Raw genomic sequence first — 23,159 nt, forward strand, 5'->3', positions numbered from 1 at the left:
AATTCTCATTAGGAATGGGGAAACTGAGATAGGATTCCAAAGTGTTACAATTCAGGTAAGTGGAAGACCCAGAAGTAATTCTTACCTAGTACAGAGGAGGACTACAGAAGTGTGCTTTCTGGCATACAGTTGTGGGCAGAAGAGAGATTTGTAGGAAGCAGATCTGTCGTCCTCTTCCCCAGGAAGCAGGGAACACTACAACCACCAACTCCAGGTTTACACATGTTCCTGCTGAATCAGCTAGCTACTGCTTGAGCTTGGTACTACCAATTAATAGATCTCACTGCACATTCCCATCAAGTAATACTACTTATTAGAATATCAGCTCATCCTGGTTTGTCTAAAATAATAGATGGAACTCATACTGTATCAGTAAATCAAAACAGCATGCAGAAATGTTGCTTTCTCTGACCAGGTAGGACATGGATAAAGTTCCATCCGTGTATGAACACTGTTGATCCAAAGACCAGGATCTGATAGATAGAACTACTATACATATTTCTGATAGAACTGGTCTGTTGTTCCCTGGGTCATCCTTTTTTCCCCTTTTTGAAAATGGGGGTTATGTTTCCCCTTTTCCAATCAGCGGGAACTTCACCAGACTGCCACGACTTTTCAAATATAGTGGAAAGCGGCTTGGCGACTTCATCTGCCAGCTCCCTCAGGACCCGTGAATGGATTTCATCTGGTCCCATGGACTTATTAACAACTTATATGGTCTTAACAACTAATTCTGGAAACCATTTCCAGGCACATGAAGGACAATACATTCCTCAGGAGTACATTCCTCATGGCTTCAAGATCCCATAAGAGCCTCATAGCCACTCAAGTTCTTGCTGTAAGGGCTGGATGAGCAGACAGAGAGGTGGATTGGAAACTAGCTGAATGGCCAGGCCCTGAGGGTGGTGAGTAAGGGTGCAAAGTCTAATTGGAGGCTGGTAACTAGTGATGTACCCCAGAGGTCAGTACTGGGTCCAGTCCTGTTCAACATCTTCATTAACAATCTGGATGATGGGATAGAGTGTACATTCATCAAGTTTTCCAATGACACAAAGTTGGGAGGAGTGGCTGATGGACCAGAGGGTCATGCTGCCATCCACAGTAACCTCAACAGACTGGAGAAATGGGCTCACAGGAACCTCCGGAAGAAGGCAACTGGTATCCTGGGCTGCATTAGGCATAGTATTGCCAAGTGGGCTGAGGGAGGCACTCCTTCCCCTCTACTCAGCACCAGTGAGGCCAGACCTGCAGTACTGTGTCCAGTTCTGGGCTTCTCCATACCAGAGAAACATGGACATACTGGGCAGTCCAGTGAAGGGCCAGGAAGATGATTAAGGGACTGGAGCATCTCACATATGTGGAAAGGCTGAGAGAGCTAGGACTGTTTAACCTGGAGAAGAGAAGGCTCTGAGGGGAATCCCATCCATGTATAAAAATACCCTAAAGGAAGATGCAAAGAGGACAGAGTCAGGCTTTCTTCAGTGATGCCCCATGACAGGACCAGAGCCAATGGTCACAAATTGAAACACGGAAGGTTCCCTCTGACCATCAGGAAACACTTTTTCACTGTGAGGGTGGCCATGCGTTGGCACAGGTTGCATAGGAGGGTTGTGGAGTCTCCATCCTTGGAGATATTCAAAAACTGTCTGGACATGATCCTGGGCAGTTGTAGGTCACCCTAGCTGAGCAGGGAACTTGGACCAGATGATGTCCAGAGGTCCCTTCCAACTTCAACCATTCTGTGATTCTATGACTTGGTGAACTTTATAGGAGATCCAGTGTCCAGCACAATATCAAACTTATGCTGGTGTTGCAGGACACCATGCCTGTATTCTGGTGTATTTCTCCCCAGCCACCAGCTAGTTACATCACAGGAGCAGTGTATCACTGACTTAAGCCTTAAACACAGTCACTTATCACTAACTGACACAATTTGAAAGATTACTTTTCCTCAGTTCACTATTGTCCCAAAGTCATCCCTAGAACTAAGTAGGATGGAATAGCTGAGGATGAGAGCTGTTTCAGTGGAAAATTTGGCAACTCAATTCAAACCAAGTCCTATAGCAGTTTAAACTCTAGACTATGCATCAGAACAGAAGAGCAAGCATTCAAACACTATTTCCTTCACTCTGGCATGAATATTGTAACCACTTAAACCACTAAACAACATTCCTTAAATGAGTTTGTTAAGCATATGTCAAAGCTGTCAAGACCTGAAAATCTACATCCAGATATTTATCAATACTGTTATTCCACCGGATTAGGAGGATTGTAATAACTCCATTCTACAACTATACTTATTTTAATGTATGATCACATAACAACTATACCTCCGGTACAACCATCACTAGTGATATACTTACACTGACATAAAGCCATCTGACATCAACCTATGGCATCTAGTCCCTGGAATACTATTATACCACCAAATTAATGTAACAATATTCATTTTAATGATGGAGTTAGAATGTTTTAACTATGACAAAATAGTTACCTTAAAATCAGTTGTGTGTTTAGACAAGTCCCTCCATCAGTTTACAATCTGTTTGCAGCTGGGAGATTTTCATTATGAAATCTTACTAGCTGAAGAACTTCACAGGTTTCTGAATATTTAATGTTTTCCTCAAAGCCCAATTTTTGGAAGTGAAGGAATCCATAAAGCTTCCACTTCCCACTTTTTTCCCACTTTTTAAAGAAAACTGTAATTGAACCAGAGAAAATTGTAACCAAATGCTTTTGAAAATCAGTATACAATCTACTTGAAGATTTTCTTTCTTGTTGTCTGACTGCTGCTATTTTAACATTTGACGTTGACAAAAGGCCGAGGCATTTTTTTCTTTCAATAGATAAAAGCAGAAGAACCCACCTAGTCACTTATTAGTGAATCCAGAATGACTTCTTCTGCTTTCAGTTATTGGAAGGAGAAAACTTTCCAGATTCATCTACTCAAAACCCCTGCTTTTGCATAGGCCTTTCAGTATATCTTCCAGTTTTTTTCTTTCATGAATAAACATTAAATATTCGTGCCTTAATTAAAAGTGTTTCCAGTTGAGGTCTTGCATTCCACCTAGGTCAGCACTTCCTTGTCAGCCTGTAGTTTCAGTATTTATGACTTTACAGTGCTTACATAGCAGCCAATTGGGTATCAAGTCACTCCTTTCACAGGCGTGAATACTCTGTAAGCTGTTCTACAGAAGGAATCAAAATATCACAATACAGCCAATCAATCGTTCTTTGCAGTTTACCAAGACTGTTTTAATGGTCTGTAATTTAAATGGGTGACACTTGTTAGCAAATTGAAGAATAATCGCAGCCCCTAGTTCTTTGGGACATTAGTTTAACTGCGCTACTGCAGAGAGATGAGAAAAATCAGAGACAATTTCCTGCAAGAGCAAAAAGAATATTCAGATAAGAAATACTCTCCTACGACTTCGGACTTCATCTTGGAATAGAATGAACCAGTAATCCTTTGCCCTACTGTTTCAGAGCAATTAAAAGGTGGTGGATAGAGGGGAAAAGGAGTCTTTCTTCAAGCAAATTGGTGCTGAAACTGACTTTTGATAGACTTCTGGCGATATGAGTCAAAACAACTGGAAAAGCAACTTTCTTATGGCAGCAAGAAAATAACTCTGAGTGATACTTCAGGATTTCTGATACCAGCTTCCCTGCTAAGCATCTCTAACACACAAAGCTCCACTAAAACCACGGGGACTTCAGAAAGCCTTTCACTTCAAAAACCTGTATACACCTGAAAAGGTTTGCTGCTTGCACTTATTACTTGCAGGCCTGTGGTCTGCTGCATTACCACATGACAGAATTACAGTCACTTTGCGGGGTTGTAGATCACTCTTAGTAGTAAGTGGCTTTAGCTCTGAAGACAGTAAATCAATGGTTTCAACAATCCTAAGAGTACAGTATTAAAAGGATTCCATTGTTCTACAGAGAACGCTGAGCACTTTGCACACAGGTGCCTGAGAGTAATTGATGGCAGAGATCCTTTCTTAGGTATGCATGCCTGAACTGTATTCAATTCAGGCCCATTCTCAAAATGCCATTGTTTTCTTATGTAATTCACACAAGTTGCCATTGTACATTTGCTATTCGTCAAGGGATGTAATCTGAATCTTGTCGAATTACTCTGTCCTGGTGTCTTCTTCCCTACTCTAAATAATTAAGACTTGAGGCTTGCAAGACTTGGAGGGGGAGAGAGGAAAAACAGATGCGTGTTTCAGAGAGGCAGGAAGGGTGGCAAAAGGATGAGTAAGGTACAAGACTAAAATGGAAATAAAATGTGGAAATAGGCATCCATTTACAGCTTATAAATTTAATAAAGACATGGTTTACACAGTTGTTCCTAGGATTGGAAATGCTAAGCTATTATTCTATGTCGGAAATGTTCTTTTCAGCTGCCTAAAATGTTGCATACAAAAGGTAATTCCTTAGAAGGCAGAGATTTTACAGTACTTAGCATTCCTAGCTTACAGGTATTCTAAACAGCACTTTGCAAGAGGAAATACAGCATCTTACTAAAATGAAGACACCCCAGTTATATAACATAGTTGTCCGCACAAATTCATAGCATTTCTGTGTAACTGTTTTTAAGATAGATAATGAAAGGCTGTACCCAGTAAGGAAATGCATATGCCTCCCTTATAAGTATGCCAACCTGTTCCAGCTTCTACTGAGTTTACAATAAAAGTAAAAGATATATTTTTTTCCTTGTTGTCTTGTTCAGGATACGGGTGAAGGTAGCCAAGTCCAGACTTCCTAGTCACAATGCAAAGACCTTTTTCATATTATCACCTGCTAATGAAAGCAGCTTTTAAAAAGCACTACAATCATGACCAGGCTGGTCGTTTAACCTTTGCAGGGTCGTCTGGTAGTATCCTCACCATTTGAGTCTCTGACTCCATTTTCACTTAAATACTTCCACTAAAGTTCTGCTAAGCATCCTTCAACGTTTTTCCTGAAGATGTTATTTACTGAAGAATCGCCAACAGAACAGCTATTCTCACATTTTTTGCTTTTATTAAAACAATACCTTAAATCACTTTCTCTAAGTAGTTCACTCTTTTCACTAGTGCTAAAATGCCAGGAGGAGAAACTTGGGAGTCAAATGGGCTTTTGTTTTGACAGTTTGCTTTGGAGGGAGGGGTATTGATTTCTTCAAAGAAAATATTGCCCCAGGAGTCTAAATTGGATGGGTTGTTAGACCTGCATTTCACAGTTCCTTCCCTAGCCCATCCCTAACATGCTTAAAATTCTCCACAGCAATTGTTTGTGTTAACAAAATACTCTGAAGAGCTCCTTTCTCAGAGTAGTTTGAGACAATATGAAGGGGCCTGGGCATGCAGAAACTAGAGCATTTGTAGGAACCCGTATCTCTGTAAGTTTAGAGATATAGTGTGCTTTACAGCTTGGGTCCTCCTGGGGTCTCAAGAGCTGATGGACTCAACAAGTCCATCTGACACAGTATCTTTTTGAGATATCACTAGGCCAGCCTTCTCCTAAGTGTTTGTTCGTTGTTGTTGAATCACTTCTTCCCCCTCCTCCAAAGCATGGTGGCATTCCTGAAGATGGATTTACCAACTGCCTCGGATTCAAATTTCACTCCCAGTTTAAAATTTCTAATATAAAAGCCTTTAGAATTTGTGTGCAACTACACAGGCACTTAAAAAAAAAAAAAAAAAAGCTTTTGTGACATTCTTAGGCTCAGCATAAACTATACCAACAAAAACAGTTGGCAAGAGGCTTGACTCACAGATAATGAAAAGGCTATGTACCCTTCCTCATTCCTGTTCATAGTCACTCACTCGCCCACCGTTTCTTAAAGTTGTTTATCTGCTCCACATTAAACCAGTTCAGGGGGCTAAACAGAGAGAAAGACTACTTTGTAGGTCTTTTTAAATTTTATTTTGGGACAAGAAATTACCTGTCCTTCTGAAAAGTGCTACAGTACACAAAAGGATTTAAACAAGTAGGAATTTTATGAGTTCCCCAACATCGAATTAAAATATAAATGTAACCTCTCTCTGTCTCCTGGGATTTTTAACAAGTCTAGAAGCATGCAGTGGATATCTCCCAAGTAAAAAGCATACTTTTTTTAAATAGACAAAATATCAGAAATATCATGATTCAATTAAATATTAAAACGTGTATACAATATTCAGAGTTTAAACTATTTATTTCTTGCCCATTTTTAGCGCTGAGCTGATTATTCCTTTCCTTCTACTTGTCTGCAAAGTTGTTTTCTGATCTCCCTCCTACTTCTGGCTCTTTCCGTAGCAAACTTCCCTGACACTCTTTGTATCTTCTACACGTCTGTTTATTAAAATGTTATTTTCAAGATGTGATCTATAAAAGACAGATAAAGACGGAGGAAAGCACATGACGAAGTGAACTTAGAAAGCATGTGCAAGGCTGGTCAGTGTGCATGTGTCTTTGACCTTAAATTAGAACTGTGCAAGTACGTTGATTAAAAATGTTACATCCTTTATCAACTAGTTACTGTAGGAAATGCCCTAGCCTATAACAATAACTATCTATACGTACACGTATGTGTGTGTTTGGGTTTCTTTTCATTAGTATTGCTTGTTTCATCTGGAGAACTGAGGTACCAGGAAGTGGACACCTGAAGCCCACTAGGAGGGTTCTCAGCTGTACCTCAAGTACCTTCTTCATGTAGATAAGATATTTTTCTGACTTAGCTTTACACATGTAAGGAGTTTATTGGCCTTATCCCGTAAGGATACTCATTTGTAGTGATAAGAGAGCCTATCAAAAGAGGAAATAAAGAACATTAGCCAAAGTGGAATACTGTCTACCTTAGACCGAAGGGTTGGAACATTTCAAATGAAGAAGATCAAATCGATTATAGTGTGTGAAACAGTACACTGAGATACATCAGAAGTTTCATAGTAGGCACAGACAAATTTATTTATTTCCTACAGGGCGTGAAAGCTAACTGTACGAAGACTCTTCTTCCACAGTTTCATTTGTAGCAATACCAACACACAAAAAACAGCTTCCTTCCCACAAAGCCCAAAACATTAGGCACTTCATGTATTAGGGATGCTTATGAGATTTCACATCCGATAGTTCATGTTGCAGAATACTTTGTCAGCACCAATTTAGACTCTGAATGTACACAATATGAACAACATCCCAGAAAATCCACAAGAAATACGTTTCCCCAAGCCATATAACATCATGAACTGAAACTTTAAAAAAAATAATAATCACAAAACCAAACCACAACAAAACAAACAAAACCAAAAAAAATCCACCACAAACCCCTAAGGTTATTCTAATGCAAGAGAAGGCAAAGCATTCTCATGCACTTTTCAACCCCAGCTACCAATTGCAATTCCCAGAGCACTCTTTGCTAATCCAATCGCCTATCATCCACCAGTAAAATAACTCTCCCAACCTCTGTAGCCGTGGAGAAGTGAGGTTGTATGTACAAGAACAGCTCCTCCCCTGCTGAAAAAACCCACAGCAAAACCAGCATTTTGACTCCACTACCTTTGCCCTCCTTCAGGTAGTAAAGCAAGTGACACAAGGGCAGATATTCTATATTTTTTTCCTCGGTTCTTCTATGTCTGCTTTTTGAATGTATAAGGCTTCTTTGATCTAGCATAAGATTTTTGCCATTCAAAATCTTCCGATAGATTTCTGGCCTACTTTCCAGAACCCTTGACACACCGAGGCAGATGGAAGGATGACAAGCTGTTTTTTTCAGTTCCTTTTCTCATTGACTTACATGAATACCTTCATGCTTTCTTCATTAATAAGTTGTTGAACAGTGAGTGTACACTTCTGCTTTTCTGTATTTTATTTGTGACTGGTGGGGAAAGCATTCATACGCTCCCAGTGGAATACAGCAGTTCTCCATTGCTTCTTCAGAGACAGCGTCCAGAGTAGTATAGGGTTGCAATTACAAATGTTAAGAGAGCAAAGAACGAAGCTTGAGAGTTTTGGGGAAGAAAAATAATGGAGTTGGTTATAGATACTATCTATTAATAAGCGACATGCACTGTACAGCTGCGAAAGAAGTACACAGAATTTAAAAACAGAATGAGTAACTTTCAGCTCCTGAACTCCAAAAACAATTAGTGCTTTACCAAGAGTTTATACTGAGGACTGCATAGTAAAATGGCTCATCTTAGTCCGAACTGATCTTAATCCAGGCTATTGCAATTTAAATATAACTCTCAATCTAACTCTCCTGTAAACTTCATTGATTTTCTGACACAGCACTGATATGATTGTGCAGCACTAATATTATGCATACAAGTGTGGCGCACGTACAAAACAGCACAAGCCTAATAACACCGAGGGCAAATACTTATTTAGAAGAGCATCTCAGAAAGACGGTTCAAATGAGCAACCGCTGTATTAGTTAGCACAATTTTATAGTGACTCAACATTATCGCTGTTTTTTCCTCTTTCTTGTTTCCCCAGCTTTCTACCTGATATAATTCACCAAAAAAACTCAATTAAAACAAAACTATATTTCTACATAATCTAGGTAATGCAGCAACCATCTGAACACAAACTATTTGCAAGATTTAGTCCAACAGTGATTCAGATAAAGATATATCTATGGTTAGGCAAGTGAAACCCAAGATGCAAATATCACTGAAAAATGCTTTAGAATATCATTTGTACATAAGCAAATAAAATACAGTCCAACTAAACAGTGACTCTTCTAGTTCAACAAACACTGTTATTAATATAAATTTGCTTTTGGAAAAGTCACAAAGTTCAGAACATAAGCGTTAGAGCATTCATAAAAGTTCACTTAAACTGCACTGAAGATAGACTAAGTCCTTGCTTTTCATTGATTCCAGTTTCTTGAAGAAAATTCCATGTGCTCTAAAGCTTGTATTTTTTCAGGTGCATCAGATGGTCTGATAATATATATTACCTTTCTTTAGAAACTATGCTCTTTCACTTATTCGGCAACGCACTGCAAAGCAGAGAATGTGAAGGTCACGTATAATTTACAGTATTTATTTCTGATGGTGCTAGCTAATATAACTACTAATTATAATCAGGAGAACAGCGTATCGTAAACTAGAACAGGTATTGTACAAGAAATAAGGTCTGATTTCTGTTTCAGTTCTGTGAAAGAGTTTTTCCTGGGAGCAACAGTAACGCAAGGTTTCAAGGAATAGCAAGGCTATGCAAGGAATCAGATGCAGAAGTCGCAGTCCTAGGCACTGAAAATGAACTAGGTAACCCACTGGGGCAGGTGAACATCACGCTGCTAAGCACCGTGTAGGGCAGTGTTATGAAATCAGGACAGAGTACAGTAAACCCCCTGAAAACGGGTCAGTGGACTTACGATAAGCTTTCTTCATTTACGTTTGGGTGGGAGAAGGGGAAGGGGGAAGGGAAAGGGAGAGGACATGTATTAATATGTAACTCCAAACTCACCGATTTTGGCCAAGCTGGCCACAAGTATCCAGAGCGTAATGATGTAAGGGTCCTTGACGTGATGCCATTTGAAAGAGACGATGGCAAAGCTTTCAGACTGGCTGCTATTTTTAGGGCTTTCCGAACTTCTCTCTCCCAGCGCCTCTGGGAGAGACATCAGCCCCAGGAGGAACCCCACTCCAGATACCTGCCTCATCTCCAAGCCACAAGCAAAATCCTGCTTCCCCTTCCCGGAGAAATCCCGCCTCTTCGGAGGTCCTTGGGGGCGAGGTCCTTGGCCCTTCGCGGGGGCGCGACCGAAGACTGCGGACCGCGGGGACACCGGCGCGTTCAGCGGAGAGGGTCCTATCCCACCGCCCTCGCCACGGCCGCACCGGCTGGCTCAGGTGCCGCTTCGGCACGGGGTGGCCAAGGAGGGGTCAGGGGCTCTGTGCACAGGCAGATGCTTCGAGCTGGGGTCCTGCTGCTTGCCCGCACCTGCCTTTATCAGACTGCTCCCGAACGGCCGGAGGCGGAGCTTTTCCTGCCGCTCCCGCGGAGGCTGCAGTGCGGAGACAGCTATGCCCTGACTGAGCACCTTTCGGGATCGGCAGGGGAGCTCCGTTCCTCCGGGGGGACGTGTCTACCGTCCTGCCTCAGCTCTGGCCACGGGGGGGGAGGTTCGAAAGAAGCGACCTTGAGCACTAAGGGCTAAGGCTGGGGCGCTCCCGCGGGCATGTCCAAGGCGGAGCCCGGGATCCGCGCTCGGATCGGAATGGGATGAGCAGGAGATCCGCAAGTCTCCGGTTGGGTGCTTTGGACGCGCAGCCTAATGGGCCAGCCTCCCTCCCTCAAATCCGCTCACCTAGCTGGTTGCTACAGGGGAAATGCACTCTTTTCGGCTTTTTAGCGTCAAATCGCGTTAGGGTGTCGCTCACTGAAGAAGATAGAGCAGATGTCTCAGACCATCTTTTTCTTCTGTCCGCCAGAGAGCACCTCTGCCCACGGTGCTCGGGGAAATGACACCAGCAGGCACGGTTTGGCTTTGCACTTAGATCTTCTTGCAACTTTTTGTTAAGATGTGCTATATTAAAAACGCTACCTGGCTTCTTTCCCCCCCCCCCCCCCTTTTTTTTTTAATGGTTACAACGTGAAACCTTTTAGAAGGTTCTCGCTTTCCCCCTAAAAGCTTATTTCTTGCTGATAACATTTGCCTGCTGGTATCCTGGCCAGTCCGCAGCCCGGCCACTTGTGTGTTGCAGGCGGGTGGACCCATGATAATCATCACCCTGCCGTAAAAAAGGCAGCAAAGTAGCGTGTTTTCAGCAAACAGATCTGAGTGCACCTTTCTACACACCGCAGCAGCAGGAGCTCCTCTCCTGTATTGAGTGCTCTGAAGCAATCCAGCTGGCCACATGTGCAGTCCACTGCTTCTTCGACTTTCTGTGAAAAAATATACTACCTTTTTCGTTTACTTACATGACAGCTGGTTTTCTCAAGAGTTCAAAATTAAAAATGTTTGGAAAATTAAGAAATTATTTCGACTATTTCAATCACTTGGGAGAAAGGCTAAGTACTATTTCAAAGTCTAAGTGACCTGCACAGACACTCTATAAATCAATTAACTGGGTAATTGAAACAAATTTGCATGGAATGTCATTATTATAAAGGGTGCCTATCATTATCGCATAATAATCTTAGCTGAGGAATTCAAGGAGCAAAGTTCTCTTGAGTTAGTGCACTGAAGATTCAGTTATTACCTCAAGGCAAGTGCAGGCCCTGCATTGCACCCTCTTCTCTTCAAACAATGAAACATCTTGGTTTTTATTTTCCCTTCTTCCTCATTACTTAAGGGAAGGGAAATTATGTAGGAATTTTTTAAACTAGGAGCCAATCTGAAGATGGAATTGACAACTCTTTTTAGGAAGCATGACAGAACAGCAAAATACTTTCTTTACATTTAGGAAATGTAGACAAAGACGTGCAGAATATTTCAGTGTTTTGACAACTGAAATCCCATCAATATTATTTTATCTTTCTTGGAGCATGACTTGGGCACCCAAATGTCCTTTAGAATTTGCTCCCAAGTTTTTAAAGGTTCTGCAAATGACTCTGGACAATACGAGAGTAGCATTTTTGTGTATTGCCATTATAGAGAGAGAACTACAGTTGGAAGTAAGTAGCTGTTGATCACCTGTGTAACATGTGAACAGTAGGAGTTCCTAGTTGTTAATGTCAGTTCCATTCGCTGATATATTAGGAGAAAATGACCAGCTGTCAGCACTGGTTTTATCATCACAATTTATTCCAAGTACCATCACATCACGAACATTTCAGCCGCAGCTGATAAAAGGGCACCGCAACTGCCATAGTGTCCCGGCTTATATATGTGATTCTTCCCAAATCTAGTTCCACAAAATGATAACAGGGGTAGAAATAAACCTTACTATTGGAAGCGTTGAAGCTAACTATGTTAGGACAAATGTGTCATAGATCAAGAATACCTGCAGCTGTGCAAGAAAAATGAGAATGTCTTCCCCAGGGGATCTTTTCTACAGATAAGCAAAGGCTTACACTTCAGTTGGAGGAGCTGGAGCCAAGATCATGCCTCTGATTGCCCTTAGGTGATGATGTACTCATGACAATAGTGGTGACAGCAACCAAGTTACATGACAATTCTGAGTTTGCTGGTGGAAGTAAATCAGTATTAGCAAACAAAAAATGTTGGAAGTACCATCTTAGCACAGTCAAGCTAACGTTAATATGCTCCTCAGTTGAAAGTGTAAATACCCCAGAACCTACCTTAAAGGGATGTTGTGAGAATTTCAGAATTTGTAAAGATTTTTTAAGGCCTTGGTCCAAACTGCTACAAAAGTACATAATTTTCTTGTCACAAAGTCTTCTCAAAACAACGTTTACAACACTGTTAAAATGACAACACGGTGTTTTGTAACAAGTTAATGGTTCAAAGTGTATCTGTGACATTTGTCTTATCATCCGACTGCTTAGAGAATATTTTTTTAAGTAGGCTGGATAGCAAATGACTGTACATATTAGGGAATTCTTGTGTAACTCATTAATATGGTGGAACGACACAGAGAGGACAGAGGAAGGAACTGGCAGCCCCATGAATCTCCTGCAGGTACGTGAGTACATGCTAAACCAACAGTCCACTGTATATACATGAACTCATGTACAGAATATATACTTGTACAAGAATACATTTGCATTTATGCATTTATTAACAGATTCGGTTTTCTTGAAGGGTCTTTATGGAAGCCTTAGGTAGTTTCTTATGTCCTGATTCTGTATCAGTAAAAAAAAGCATCAGCTTGAGTACTATGTTTGCAATAAAGATATCACACGACAGCTAACTCTCCAAAAAGATCGCACAAGGAAGATTTCTACCTACTGTAAAATAATGGCTTTGTGTCCTAAGTGATTTTTTTTTTTCTTTTTTTTTTGCAACTGAAAGAACTCTAACATTCTAGCTTCTGGATATGTGTAAATAATTGCTTAAAGAAAATAATTAGTAGCAACTTATACACCCTTCACATGATGTGTCTCTTGTAAAGATTACTTTTTGGGGAGTTTTTTAAAGCTGAGGTAATAGACAATTTCAGTTACCCCCCCCCAACAGATAAACTAAAATCTTTAAAATCATATTCGTTTTTTCTAGAAAGCACACACAGCCTTTCAGTTGTACTAACTTAGAGGTAGAAGTTATAATTAAGTTTCAATATTAGTGTTTACAACAAATGTGAAATATTCATAGCTGAGGTGAAATTAAGAAACACATTCCTGTGGAACCCAGAACTTTCATAAAGGAAAGTAGATAAATCCAAGTAGCAAAGACTTGGCAAATGAATTGTGAAAAACCTCCTGATGCAACATAAACCATCATAAATCACTTATTATCCTTCCTTTCTTTCCTCAGGGAAATGCACTCTTTTCATATTAATGTCTATTAAATGCATAAGCAGGTTAAGGTAAGATTTTGAAAGGGATATAGTTCCAGCATATATTTTTACACCGTAATTCCAACTGTATACATAGTTAAATAGAGCAGTAATAGTTGTGAATGGTATTGTACCAATATAACTGTATGATTTGGTGAAAATTAGTGTGGTTTACATGCAGATGAATGCAAAACCATGTGAATTTATATTGACTTTACTAGATTCAACAGCTGACATTTCCCAACTTCTCTCCAAGTGAAATGAGTGCAGCTGTGCAAGTTTATGCTGCAAGGCGTCGGACAAATATTGCTGGACTGAGCAATGTTGCAGAGCATTATGTACAGCGTGATGACTATGAACCTCTGAAATCATTCTGAGAAGCAATGTATTAATTCAGCTCACACACATTACTACCAGTTTAAGTGAACAAAATGAAGACTAGGGTGAGGGCGAATGAATCAGAGAAGTACATGAAAATGGATTTGGCTGGGAAGTAGGATGGCAGAGGAAATTATCTGTATTTTTCACGACTCATTTCAAGACATGACTGCATTTAAGGACAGTAAGTGGAGGGGATTTTTACCGGATCACTCATTTTTAGCCTCACATCTTTTTGAAAATGGCAGACATCTCACGCAGATTGTGAGATTTTTCTGTTTTGTTGTTGTTGCTATTATTGTTTTTAATGAACCCCCACATTTATGTTAGATTAGCAGCTAATCTACTAGGAGTGGGAGGGTACAAGTGACAAACATTAGCCCCAGCAGATAAGGATGGCCCCCTCCATAAGGGATTATATCTGTGTGAGCTCTCACTGTAATAAGCAGTGAAAAGGGAATGGGACAGGGAAAGAAGTTATTACAAGGCACCAGATACCTAATACATTTTCTCATATTATGTTCAGAAAAGAGATGTACTTTTATAAAATGCTATGTGTATTAGAAGTCCTCCTTCTTTAAGTTCCAACTTCAATGAAAAGTCTTCTATTGTGTATTAGGGCTCTTCTGGGCTTGATGCTAGTCAAAGATGACCACGGAGATTTTCATCCGTGGCAGCCTGCATCTTCCACGCTTTCCCTCTTGTACTGTTTGTATTCCTATGTTTCTGGCATCCTACTCCTGTTTTGTTTCTCTGTACTCCTGGTCTCTGCACTCCTTCCTTTTCATGCATGTCTTCTGTCAGTACTCACCAAAAATCCCAAATACTGAGACCTAAGGACCACTCAAAATGCTATATGTGTATGTTGTTTCATCTCAGTGCTTAAGCTCCCACATGACTCTCTCTATCCATTCAAATTTAGCTTTGTCATTTTTCACCACATATCCTTCTTGCAGGTACTCACAACATCCTTAACAACACAAATGCATATACTAGACTCATGACATGCCACTGCTAGTTTTCCTAATCATCAGGGAGATTGTACCTGCTCATCTTTAAAAATCAATTGTCATTTGGCTGTATATTAAAAAGGCTGGGGGAAGACTGTGTTGGAAACCAGAGATCAAGTGGGTAAAAAAAAGGAAATAAAAGTGCATCTCTCTGAACTATTTCCATGTAGAGGTATTCAGCTTTCTGTAGCTTCACCTGACATGGCAAGCCAAACAAACAGCTGAATTGCTTAGGTGAAAAACAAATGACCCTTAAATGACAAAGGCAGCTAAATGGAACAGTTTCAATTTCTAGCACAATAATTTTACATTTATTTCTTGGTTTTGTATCTAGGCTCAGATGCTTCTTGATCTCAAGTTTTGACTGACCTATGGAGAGGGAATCTTTCCTTTTTCTGATTCCCCACATACCATGACTTTCTGTAATCCATGGTTCATGCCTGCCCTGCCTGGTTTAATATGTGCACGTTCACATTAAAAAGTCCATTTGGTTTCACCTAGAGCAGGTACAGAATTCAATATGCCATCCCCAGAGCTCCTCTTTTGGCAGACACATAAAGCTTGTTCAAAAGCATGTGTGATATCTGCAGGTGGAGACTTCCCCCACCCCCTCAAAGTGAACAAGGGTGTCCCCCGTTCTCCCTGCCCTTCACAAATTACATGCTGAGGTCTGCTTAGCCGTCAGCAGCCACCATCACGTAGTGATTCGCACTTGTTTCTATTGGTAGGCCATGGTGTGGACATAAATGGTTTAACCAGTATGTGAAAACCCAGCAACAAGAGTAAATTTCCTTACCTGTCGCAATCCATATCTTGTTCCAGCAGAGGGAGCGACCCTGCAGCCTGCCTGGGTTTAAGGGCACCCGGTAACCCATGGATATGGGGCTTCCCGGAGCTTCTTGGATCTGATGCTTTGAAACTGCTCCTACCTTCAGGATGCTTCCTTACATCAAAATGCCCAATCTAAGCCTCTCCTCTGTCGTTACACATCAAGGAGCTTTCATCCGAAGTATTTTCAGAAGGCAGTTGAGACTTTGTGAGGGCAAAATTTTGCCTTTTTTTTTTTTTTCTTTTTTCTTTATCTAAATTGTAATGAAGAAATCAGTGAGCCTTACCTGGTGTGCAACAACAATAATGTAATAATTAGCAGTTACTTTAAACTTAAATCAGTTAAAGCAGAGTACAATAATTAAATTAAGTATGATACTAACAAAATCTACCTACACAATTTATGGCTTAAGATATTGAATGTGGCAATTTGATCAACAAGAATTGTTGATAGATTACAGTCAGTGCTTCCATGTAGTTGATACATAGTTTAAAACCTGCAAATATTTAAGAATGATGCATTAGAAATGGTGGGGAGTTTCACTGGATAATTCCGGTTTATTAGAATCAAAACATTTAACCAAAACATACATATTTTTATGAACCGTTCTTTAGTAAGTCTTCACATGATGAGAATGGTATTCCTGGTTAAAGCCACAGAGGAAGGAAAAACTTCAGAGCCGGTGATAATATCAACAATCTGCCTAATTCAGTGCAAAGACATAATCCTGAATCTCATATATTTCAGGTGAATGCCCTGATATTGATCATGGCTCAGAAGAAATTAAGGTGGTCCTGATTTAATTTTGGTCTGCACTGAAGCAAAAACAATTGTTGAAACTTCAATTTTTGAGAAAAAAAATAAATTTCAACTGATTTGATCTTTTAAAAACATTTGTTATTTCAGTACACAAATCTTTGCACTAACTGTGCTGGACATTGCAATCAATTTGAAGAAGTTTGCATGTGGCATTTCAAATGTTAATTTAACCAGAATGCAGCACATGTTTTGTAGTCAATTGGGCAGTAGTGGAGTGGAATGGGAAGAGAAATCATCCTTTGGGGCTGTGACAGAGATTCTTTGAAGTGGAAGTGCTCTCTACTTTGAATTGAGGGAATCTGAACTGAATTGCTCTTTATCTCACTGAAGTTCCAAAGGCCACAAGGTGCAGCATATCTACGGCGTGCACTTCCACATTACTAAAACAGCAGCCATAAACTGACTAAGATCAGTAAATGAATGAATGTGTAAACAGGAAGAGGGATGTTTTCTAAACATGCAAATTAATTTGACACTATTTCATTTAGTAGTTAACTACATTAATCTGCTTTGACAAATTTCTGACATCTGAAAGCCTTGATCAGGGTTATTATTACTGAATTTTCAATAATTCTTTTTAGAATCAAATAATACATGGAAAAAATAACTTTATCATGATAACTTTGAAGTGAAAACAAGAAAGAAACTGATTAGAACTTTGCTTTCATGAAGCTTTACTAATAAAATTAGGCAGTGGATCCAGGTTTTGTCAGACTAATGTATTTTAACCTGCTGTTTCCTACAAAGTCACACTTTTGAAAACACAGAAGTACTCCACGCAGTTGCCACGAAGGGTTACTAATTTTATCTACTACATGAAATTAAGAATCCACACAGCAAACAAGTAATTTGTAAAACCTCCCTAAATTTTAACTGCTGTCGCCACCTTGGAGGCATTGTTCAATATGATGACGCAGGGACACGCCACATCTTTGAGAGACGCTGGGGCATTTGTGTCTGGGACTAAGGATTCAGTCATATCACTTGCCCACTGGCTGCACATTCTTGCCGTTTTCCTCCTATTTCCTTGCTGGACCTTTTGATAAGCTGTTTCTGCTTTCAGTCCACTCCAGTCCTGAAGTGAGGTGATATTAAAATCAGAGGCACTTCTTCTGAAAGGTCCTCACCAGCCTAATCTCGGTTCAGGACAGCATCGAGCTTTATGTACTGTACCTTAGTCTTAAAAAGTGAAGAGAAACGCATGGAAATGCAGATAATACTGAAGACAGATACACGAAGATGAGCCTATGAGGGCTGCCCTGGTCACTAAATCCATGCGTGCATGGGAGTACATGCATTAAATTGTGTATTTCCTGCATAAATTTTCCACATATTGTCTTGAAAATGTTATCTGAAATACATTCAGCTGGTTAGGAATATTCATACCATTTCTAACATAAATTTCATCAGAAATTTCACAACCTATTTATTCTTGTGTGAGCATTGTCCTTTACTGTTGTTTCTTCTTCTGGTCTTTTTCACCCTGTAAAAGTAATCATACTCTCTTTGGGCATTTCTTTCAACCTAAACTAGGCTAACCTAAGCTAGTCTGCGTTTATACGACGGGCTCTCCACTCCCTAACTACCTGAGCAGTCCTTCTTTGAAAAGAAGCTTGAATTATTCCTTCCTGAACAGAGCTCACCAGGAGACACACAAGTGAGGTTTTATTAAACCTTGTGGGCTGGCAACAATATTTCCTCATCACCTCTGAAACATATGGCCTGAAACACACCAGAATGGCATTGTTTTTAACAGCTACATCCCGGAACCTATCACAATACTCATCCTGAAATCAAGTAATATAGGCAAGTCCTACTCTTTTCCACTGGTTTCCAATGAATGAGCTTTTAGCTTACTGATGATTGTTTTTTTGCTACTGCATGATCTTTTGTTTCATAGCATGGAATTTCATTATGTTAGTATTAAGTCCTCAGTGTCATCATGTCCTTTCAATACAATCTTCCTCTGTATGGATGGCAACTCCAAACTTTGCATCATCAGCAAATCAGCTGTGGATGCCAAAAGCATTAATGAAAATATTAAAGGAGACCGTCCCTAAAGTGTAACCTTGAGGTATTCCTCTTTTCACTTCCTTCCAGCCTGCGTCTCGCCCCACTTTTTCAATAGTAGTTGTCTTCACAGATCATTGCAGTCTACAAACTATAGCTTAGCACCTTGACAAACAGAACAGTGAGAATGTGGTATTCCTGCATGAAGTGGTAAACGTTTGTGTGTCCTAAAATGTGAACATCTCTCTGTACCTCTAACTCTGTTGCTTATACATGACAAACTTCAAGTTATATACAGTCTGAAGGAACATGCAGTGCTGTTGCAGCATGGTATACACTGACAAATGAGGCAAAATTTCCCCCATGATTATTAGCTTAAAAAAAGTTAAAAAATTTATGCTGAGTTAAAACAAAATCAGCTTTCACTGGGTTCACATTTTCAAAAATTGTCAGCTCAATAGATTCAGCTATTTGAATTTTTAATCTATTTAGTTGTCCACACATAAAGCCAGCAACTCTGTTTAAAAACAGGCCTTCATAAAACTTGAATTTTTAAACCAAATCAGAGTTTATGACTGTTTAGGCAAACCCCATGGTCAGCAACAGTTGCTGTGATCAGATTGAAGAACTGTGATCAGGTTGAAGAACTGTGAGCTCCTATAAAATTTTCAGTTACGTGAGGAAGTTTGGAGTTGGACTTGAGAGTAGGCATCAAGCTTTGTTTTGCTTCTCTAATGAACTAAGCCTGCACTTTCAAACGATGTGGTGAGCTTACCTAACATCTCGTCATTGAGAGCAGGAATTTTGAGAACTCATCTAACATTAAGGGACTGGATCACCTTATCTCTGAGGGAGACCTGGGACTGTTTATCCTGAAGAAGAGAAGGCTCAAGGGGGAATCTCATCCATATGTAAAATAACTGAAGGGAAGGTGCAGATAGGATGGAGCCAAGCTCTTTTCAGTGGTGCCCAGTGGCAGGACAAGAGGAAGTGGGCAAATACTGAAACACAGGAGGTTCCCTCTAAATGTCAAGAAACACTTTTTCACTGTGAGGGTGGCCATGCGTTGGCACAGGTTGCGTAGAAGGGTTGTGGAGTCTCCATCCTTGGAGATATTCAAAAACTGTCTGGACGTGATCCTGGGCAGTTGTAGGTCACCCTAGTTAAGCAGGGAAGTTGGACCAGATGACCTCCAGAGGTGCCTTCCAACCTCAATCATCTGTGAGTCTGTGATCGAAGCATCAAAATGGGAGGATCTCACAGCTTGTATCTGTTTCTGCTTCTTCATTACTGCAGCTTACCATTTACCTTGTGCTGCAACAGAACCACCCCTGATGTCATTCTTACAGCCCAGCAAAAAATACCAGAATAGTTTTCTACTGAGTTAGTAAGCTGAACTGGTCCTCTGAAGATCCAATAAGTTCTACAGCTTGGGCAAGGGAAGAAACCAAGGCCATCTGTCCCAGTGCAGGGAAAAGAGGAACAAGTAGACACAAGCCAAAGCATAAAAATCATTGCCTTTTGGCAATAGTGAGCAGTTTAAATGAATTTAAATATAAGCAAATAACCTAGAATGCTTTTACTCCATTGTGTTCCCTAATTTTCCATATTTTTTATCATATTCTACAAAATTTATTTTTTTAATATGAAAAAATTCTTTTATTAAAAAATATAGGGTTGCCATTTAATTAATTGAAAGCCCAATTTTCTTGAAATGGAGGTGTCTACTACTGATTTTTTGCCAAAAAGTGTTCCTCTCAGGACTATATTTGATAATGAATCATAAACAGTGGGCCTACTACAAATTGAAAAGAAAAAAGGAAATAAAAGAACTAAGATTTTGCCAAAGTAGCTCACAAATTACAAACTTATTCCCCAAAGTTTTCCTTGCAACAGTGTTTTTTACGATGCCGTGCTTGGGAAATCAACATCACACTTGAGCATCAACAAAATTTTACTTTCCCCTATGTCCTTTACCTCATAAATTTCTTGCTTCACCTTTTCCTTCTGTGACCCCTAGAGTTATTAGGTGCTTAGCAAAGAAAGCATCAAACATTATTGTAGGGATCCAGAGAAATTTGCAGACTTACTGATCTTGATATTAATATGAATACAGGGTAGAAGGTGTATAATTAATCTTTTCATTTTTACTTCTGCTTATTAGTTATAATTCATTTAACTTTTACTGTGAAGAGGAATCACTGAGAATTACGGCTAATACTTTCCTTATTGAGATTCAGTAAAGTAATTTTTAATATTTTCTGAAAACATTTTAAACTATGATCTCAACATTCCACATGCTTTACTTTTTTCTCCTCTTAAACAAATTGAAAACTTCCTTAATCTACTTTAACATCTCCATTTTAACCTTTTTTTATTAATTAAATGTCGCCTACATTTTATTCTAGAGAGAGAAAGACAGAGAGAATGCTACTTTAACAGTGCAGTATTCTGTATCTGAAAGAAACCATGCAAGCTACAACTTATTACTTCTCTATTACCTTGTACGCTAACTATGATAGTCCATATATTGGGTCACACAATAAACTCTTGGTTTCTCCTAAATCAGTTTACATAACCTTGCATCACCATGTTCTGTGCTAGTGACCTTGAAAGAACTATACTTACCCACTCCTCCATGTCAGATCAGGGCTGAAAATAACCATGGCCATGTTGAAATAACGAGTACCTTCTAAAGCAAGCAAGTAAGCAAGCATACCAGACACCGGCTATATAATCCACTATAAACTGGTGTCCAGTAGAGATGTGAATACAAGCTATGTATTACAGTTCTGATTCTTCAGGTAAATCAGAGATTTCCTTGAACCTCAAGGATGACATATTTATAAGTCAAAGGAAAGAATTTGACTTTCTGACCCTACTCACGCAGAGCTCTTAAATTGCTAAGGGAAAGTATCATGTCACAATGTGTATATTGTGTCACTTTGAGAGAGTCATTATATGTAGAATCATAGCATGATAGAATGTGTTGGGTTGGAAAGGACCTTTAAAGGTCATCTAGTCCAACCCCCCTGCAGGAAGCAGTAAGGGACATCTTCAACGAGATCAGGTTGCTCAGAGCCTCATCAAGCCTGGCCTTGAATGTCTCCAGGGATGGGGCCTCCACCGCTTCTCTGGGCAACCTGGGCCAGGGTCTCGCCACCCTCATTGTAAAGAACTTCCTCCTAATGTCTAATCTAAACCTACCCTGCTCTAGTTTAAAACCATTGACCCTCGTCCTATTGCTACATGCCCTTGCAAACAGCCCCTCCCCAGCTTTCTTGTAGACCCCCTTCAAGTACTGGAAGGCCACTATAAGGTCTCCCCAGAGCCTTCTCTTCTCTAGGCTGAGAAGAACCATAGTGGCATTAAAAAGCAGACATCAAAACGTAAACAGTATGAGACAAGAATATGTCTGTTGTGCATCAAATGATCTAATTGTGTTAATTAATTAATTAGGATCTACTTCATAAGGGTACTGCATCGTTGAATATTATAGGCTGATCACTATTTAAAGATGAATCAAATTCCTTGCCATATTTCCTTATTTATATTGGTATTTATAATCTTTAGATAAGATTGAATACTCTTGATTATCAATGGTGATAGATCTACAAGAAATATTAGTAAACATCTCTGTTTCTAAATTTTTCTCTTGACCAAATGCCTTTTCTTTCTCTCCCATAATAGATTATGTCAGATCAAATTTTGCTCTCTTTACAAGTAAATAGGTGTATCATAATTTATCTGATGATATACTATGAGATACTATACATAAGTCATATTTACTTTTCAGTTATGTTCACAGGAGTATGTTTATAATGATTTGTAGGCTGTGAGAGAGAGTAAAGAGCCCAAAAGTATTTCAGTGGAAGTCAGTCATGGAAATTCTTTTGATATTCTCTGGACTACAATCTACACAGAAAGAAATCAATCCCAGTTAGCTACTTCCAAGACTAGTTAGCTACTTCCTTCAAAACCTGCAGGCTGCTCAAAATTTTAATAGGAATTGGAAACCAAAATTCAAACAAAACTCCAGTGATAAATAAAGTTTCCTTCCAGGAATAAAATACCAGAGGCATACTTTTCCTGTTCTTGAACTCCTTATTAGGCATCAGGTATTTACCATTGTCAGAACAATAGGTGACTGGTTTGAATTAGGGTGACCTTTCTTATATTCTTCTTATCTATCACATTTAGCTCTAGCAGTGGTGCACATCAGTAACATTTAATATGAAACTTCATGACCTAGAAAATAATTTAAGAAAGGAAAAAGAACGTAAGCATTGTCAGGATCTCATTATAGGTGAGGTTTCTAAAAGGTCAGAAAGTTTCTGAAATAGAATGCAGCAGTATATGACCAATACAGTTTAAAAAAAAAATCTAAAATCAGCAGCAGGGGTTGAGTTTACAAAATATTTGGAATGATAAGGCTCTATATAAGCAAGAGACATTTTCATAAAATAAGTAAGCATTAAGACTGAGAGTTCTTAAAAAATAAAAAGACAGGACTTAGATTTACAGAGCAGAGCATCCAGTGATTTTATCGTTTATTCAAACTGATGAGGTACTCATGAGTAACTGACTAACTTCTTTGTTGCTCTGATTTCTAAGATTGCAATTATTGACTGAGTGATTTGGGGTTTTTTGTTCATGAGTTTTGAATTTATTATCCTACAATTTCACTGAATATTTCCTTGTTCCTTTTATGTGATAGGAAGAACGAAAGGTTCC

The 23,159-nt window shown here is 39.5% G+C and overlaps 1 protein-coding gene across 3 annotated transcripts in view; it reads right to left on the reverse strand.

The window, feature by feature from the left end:
- Positions 1 to 10,000, reverse strand: part of SLC9A3 (solute carrier family 9 member A3) — a 59,410-nt gene extending 49,410 nt beyond the window's left edge. The window contains exon 1 of one of the 3 annotated variants that reach the window (XM_063325697.1): positions 9,442 to 9,999. In XM_063325697.1, coding sequence (XP_063181767.1) covers positions 9,442 to 9,637 — 196 coding nt within the window. In that variant the 5' untranslated portion in view covers positions 9,638 to 9,999. Of the gene's footprint in view, positions 1 to 9,441 lie in introns of all 3 variants that reach the window. The other 2 variants (XM_063325698.1, XM_063325699.1) reach the window with 2 other exon arrangements.
- Between the last annotated feature and the right edge of the window lie 13,159 nt (positions 10,001 to 23,159).

Source organism: Chroicocephalus ridibundus, chromosome 2 (assembly GCF_963924245.1).
Source record: "Chroicocephalus ridibundus chromosome 2, bChrRid1.1, whole genome shotgun sequence".
Classification (NCBI taxonomy): domain Eukaryota; kingdom Metazoa; phylum Chordata; class Aves; order Charadriiformes; family Laridae; genus Chroicocephalus; species Chroicocephalus ridibundus.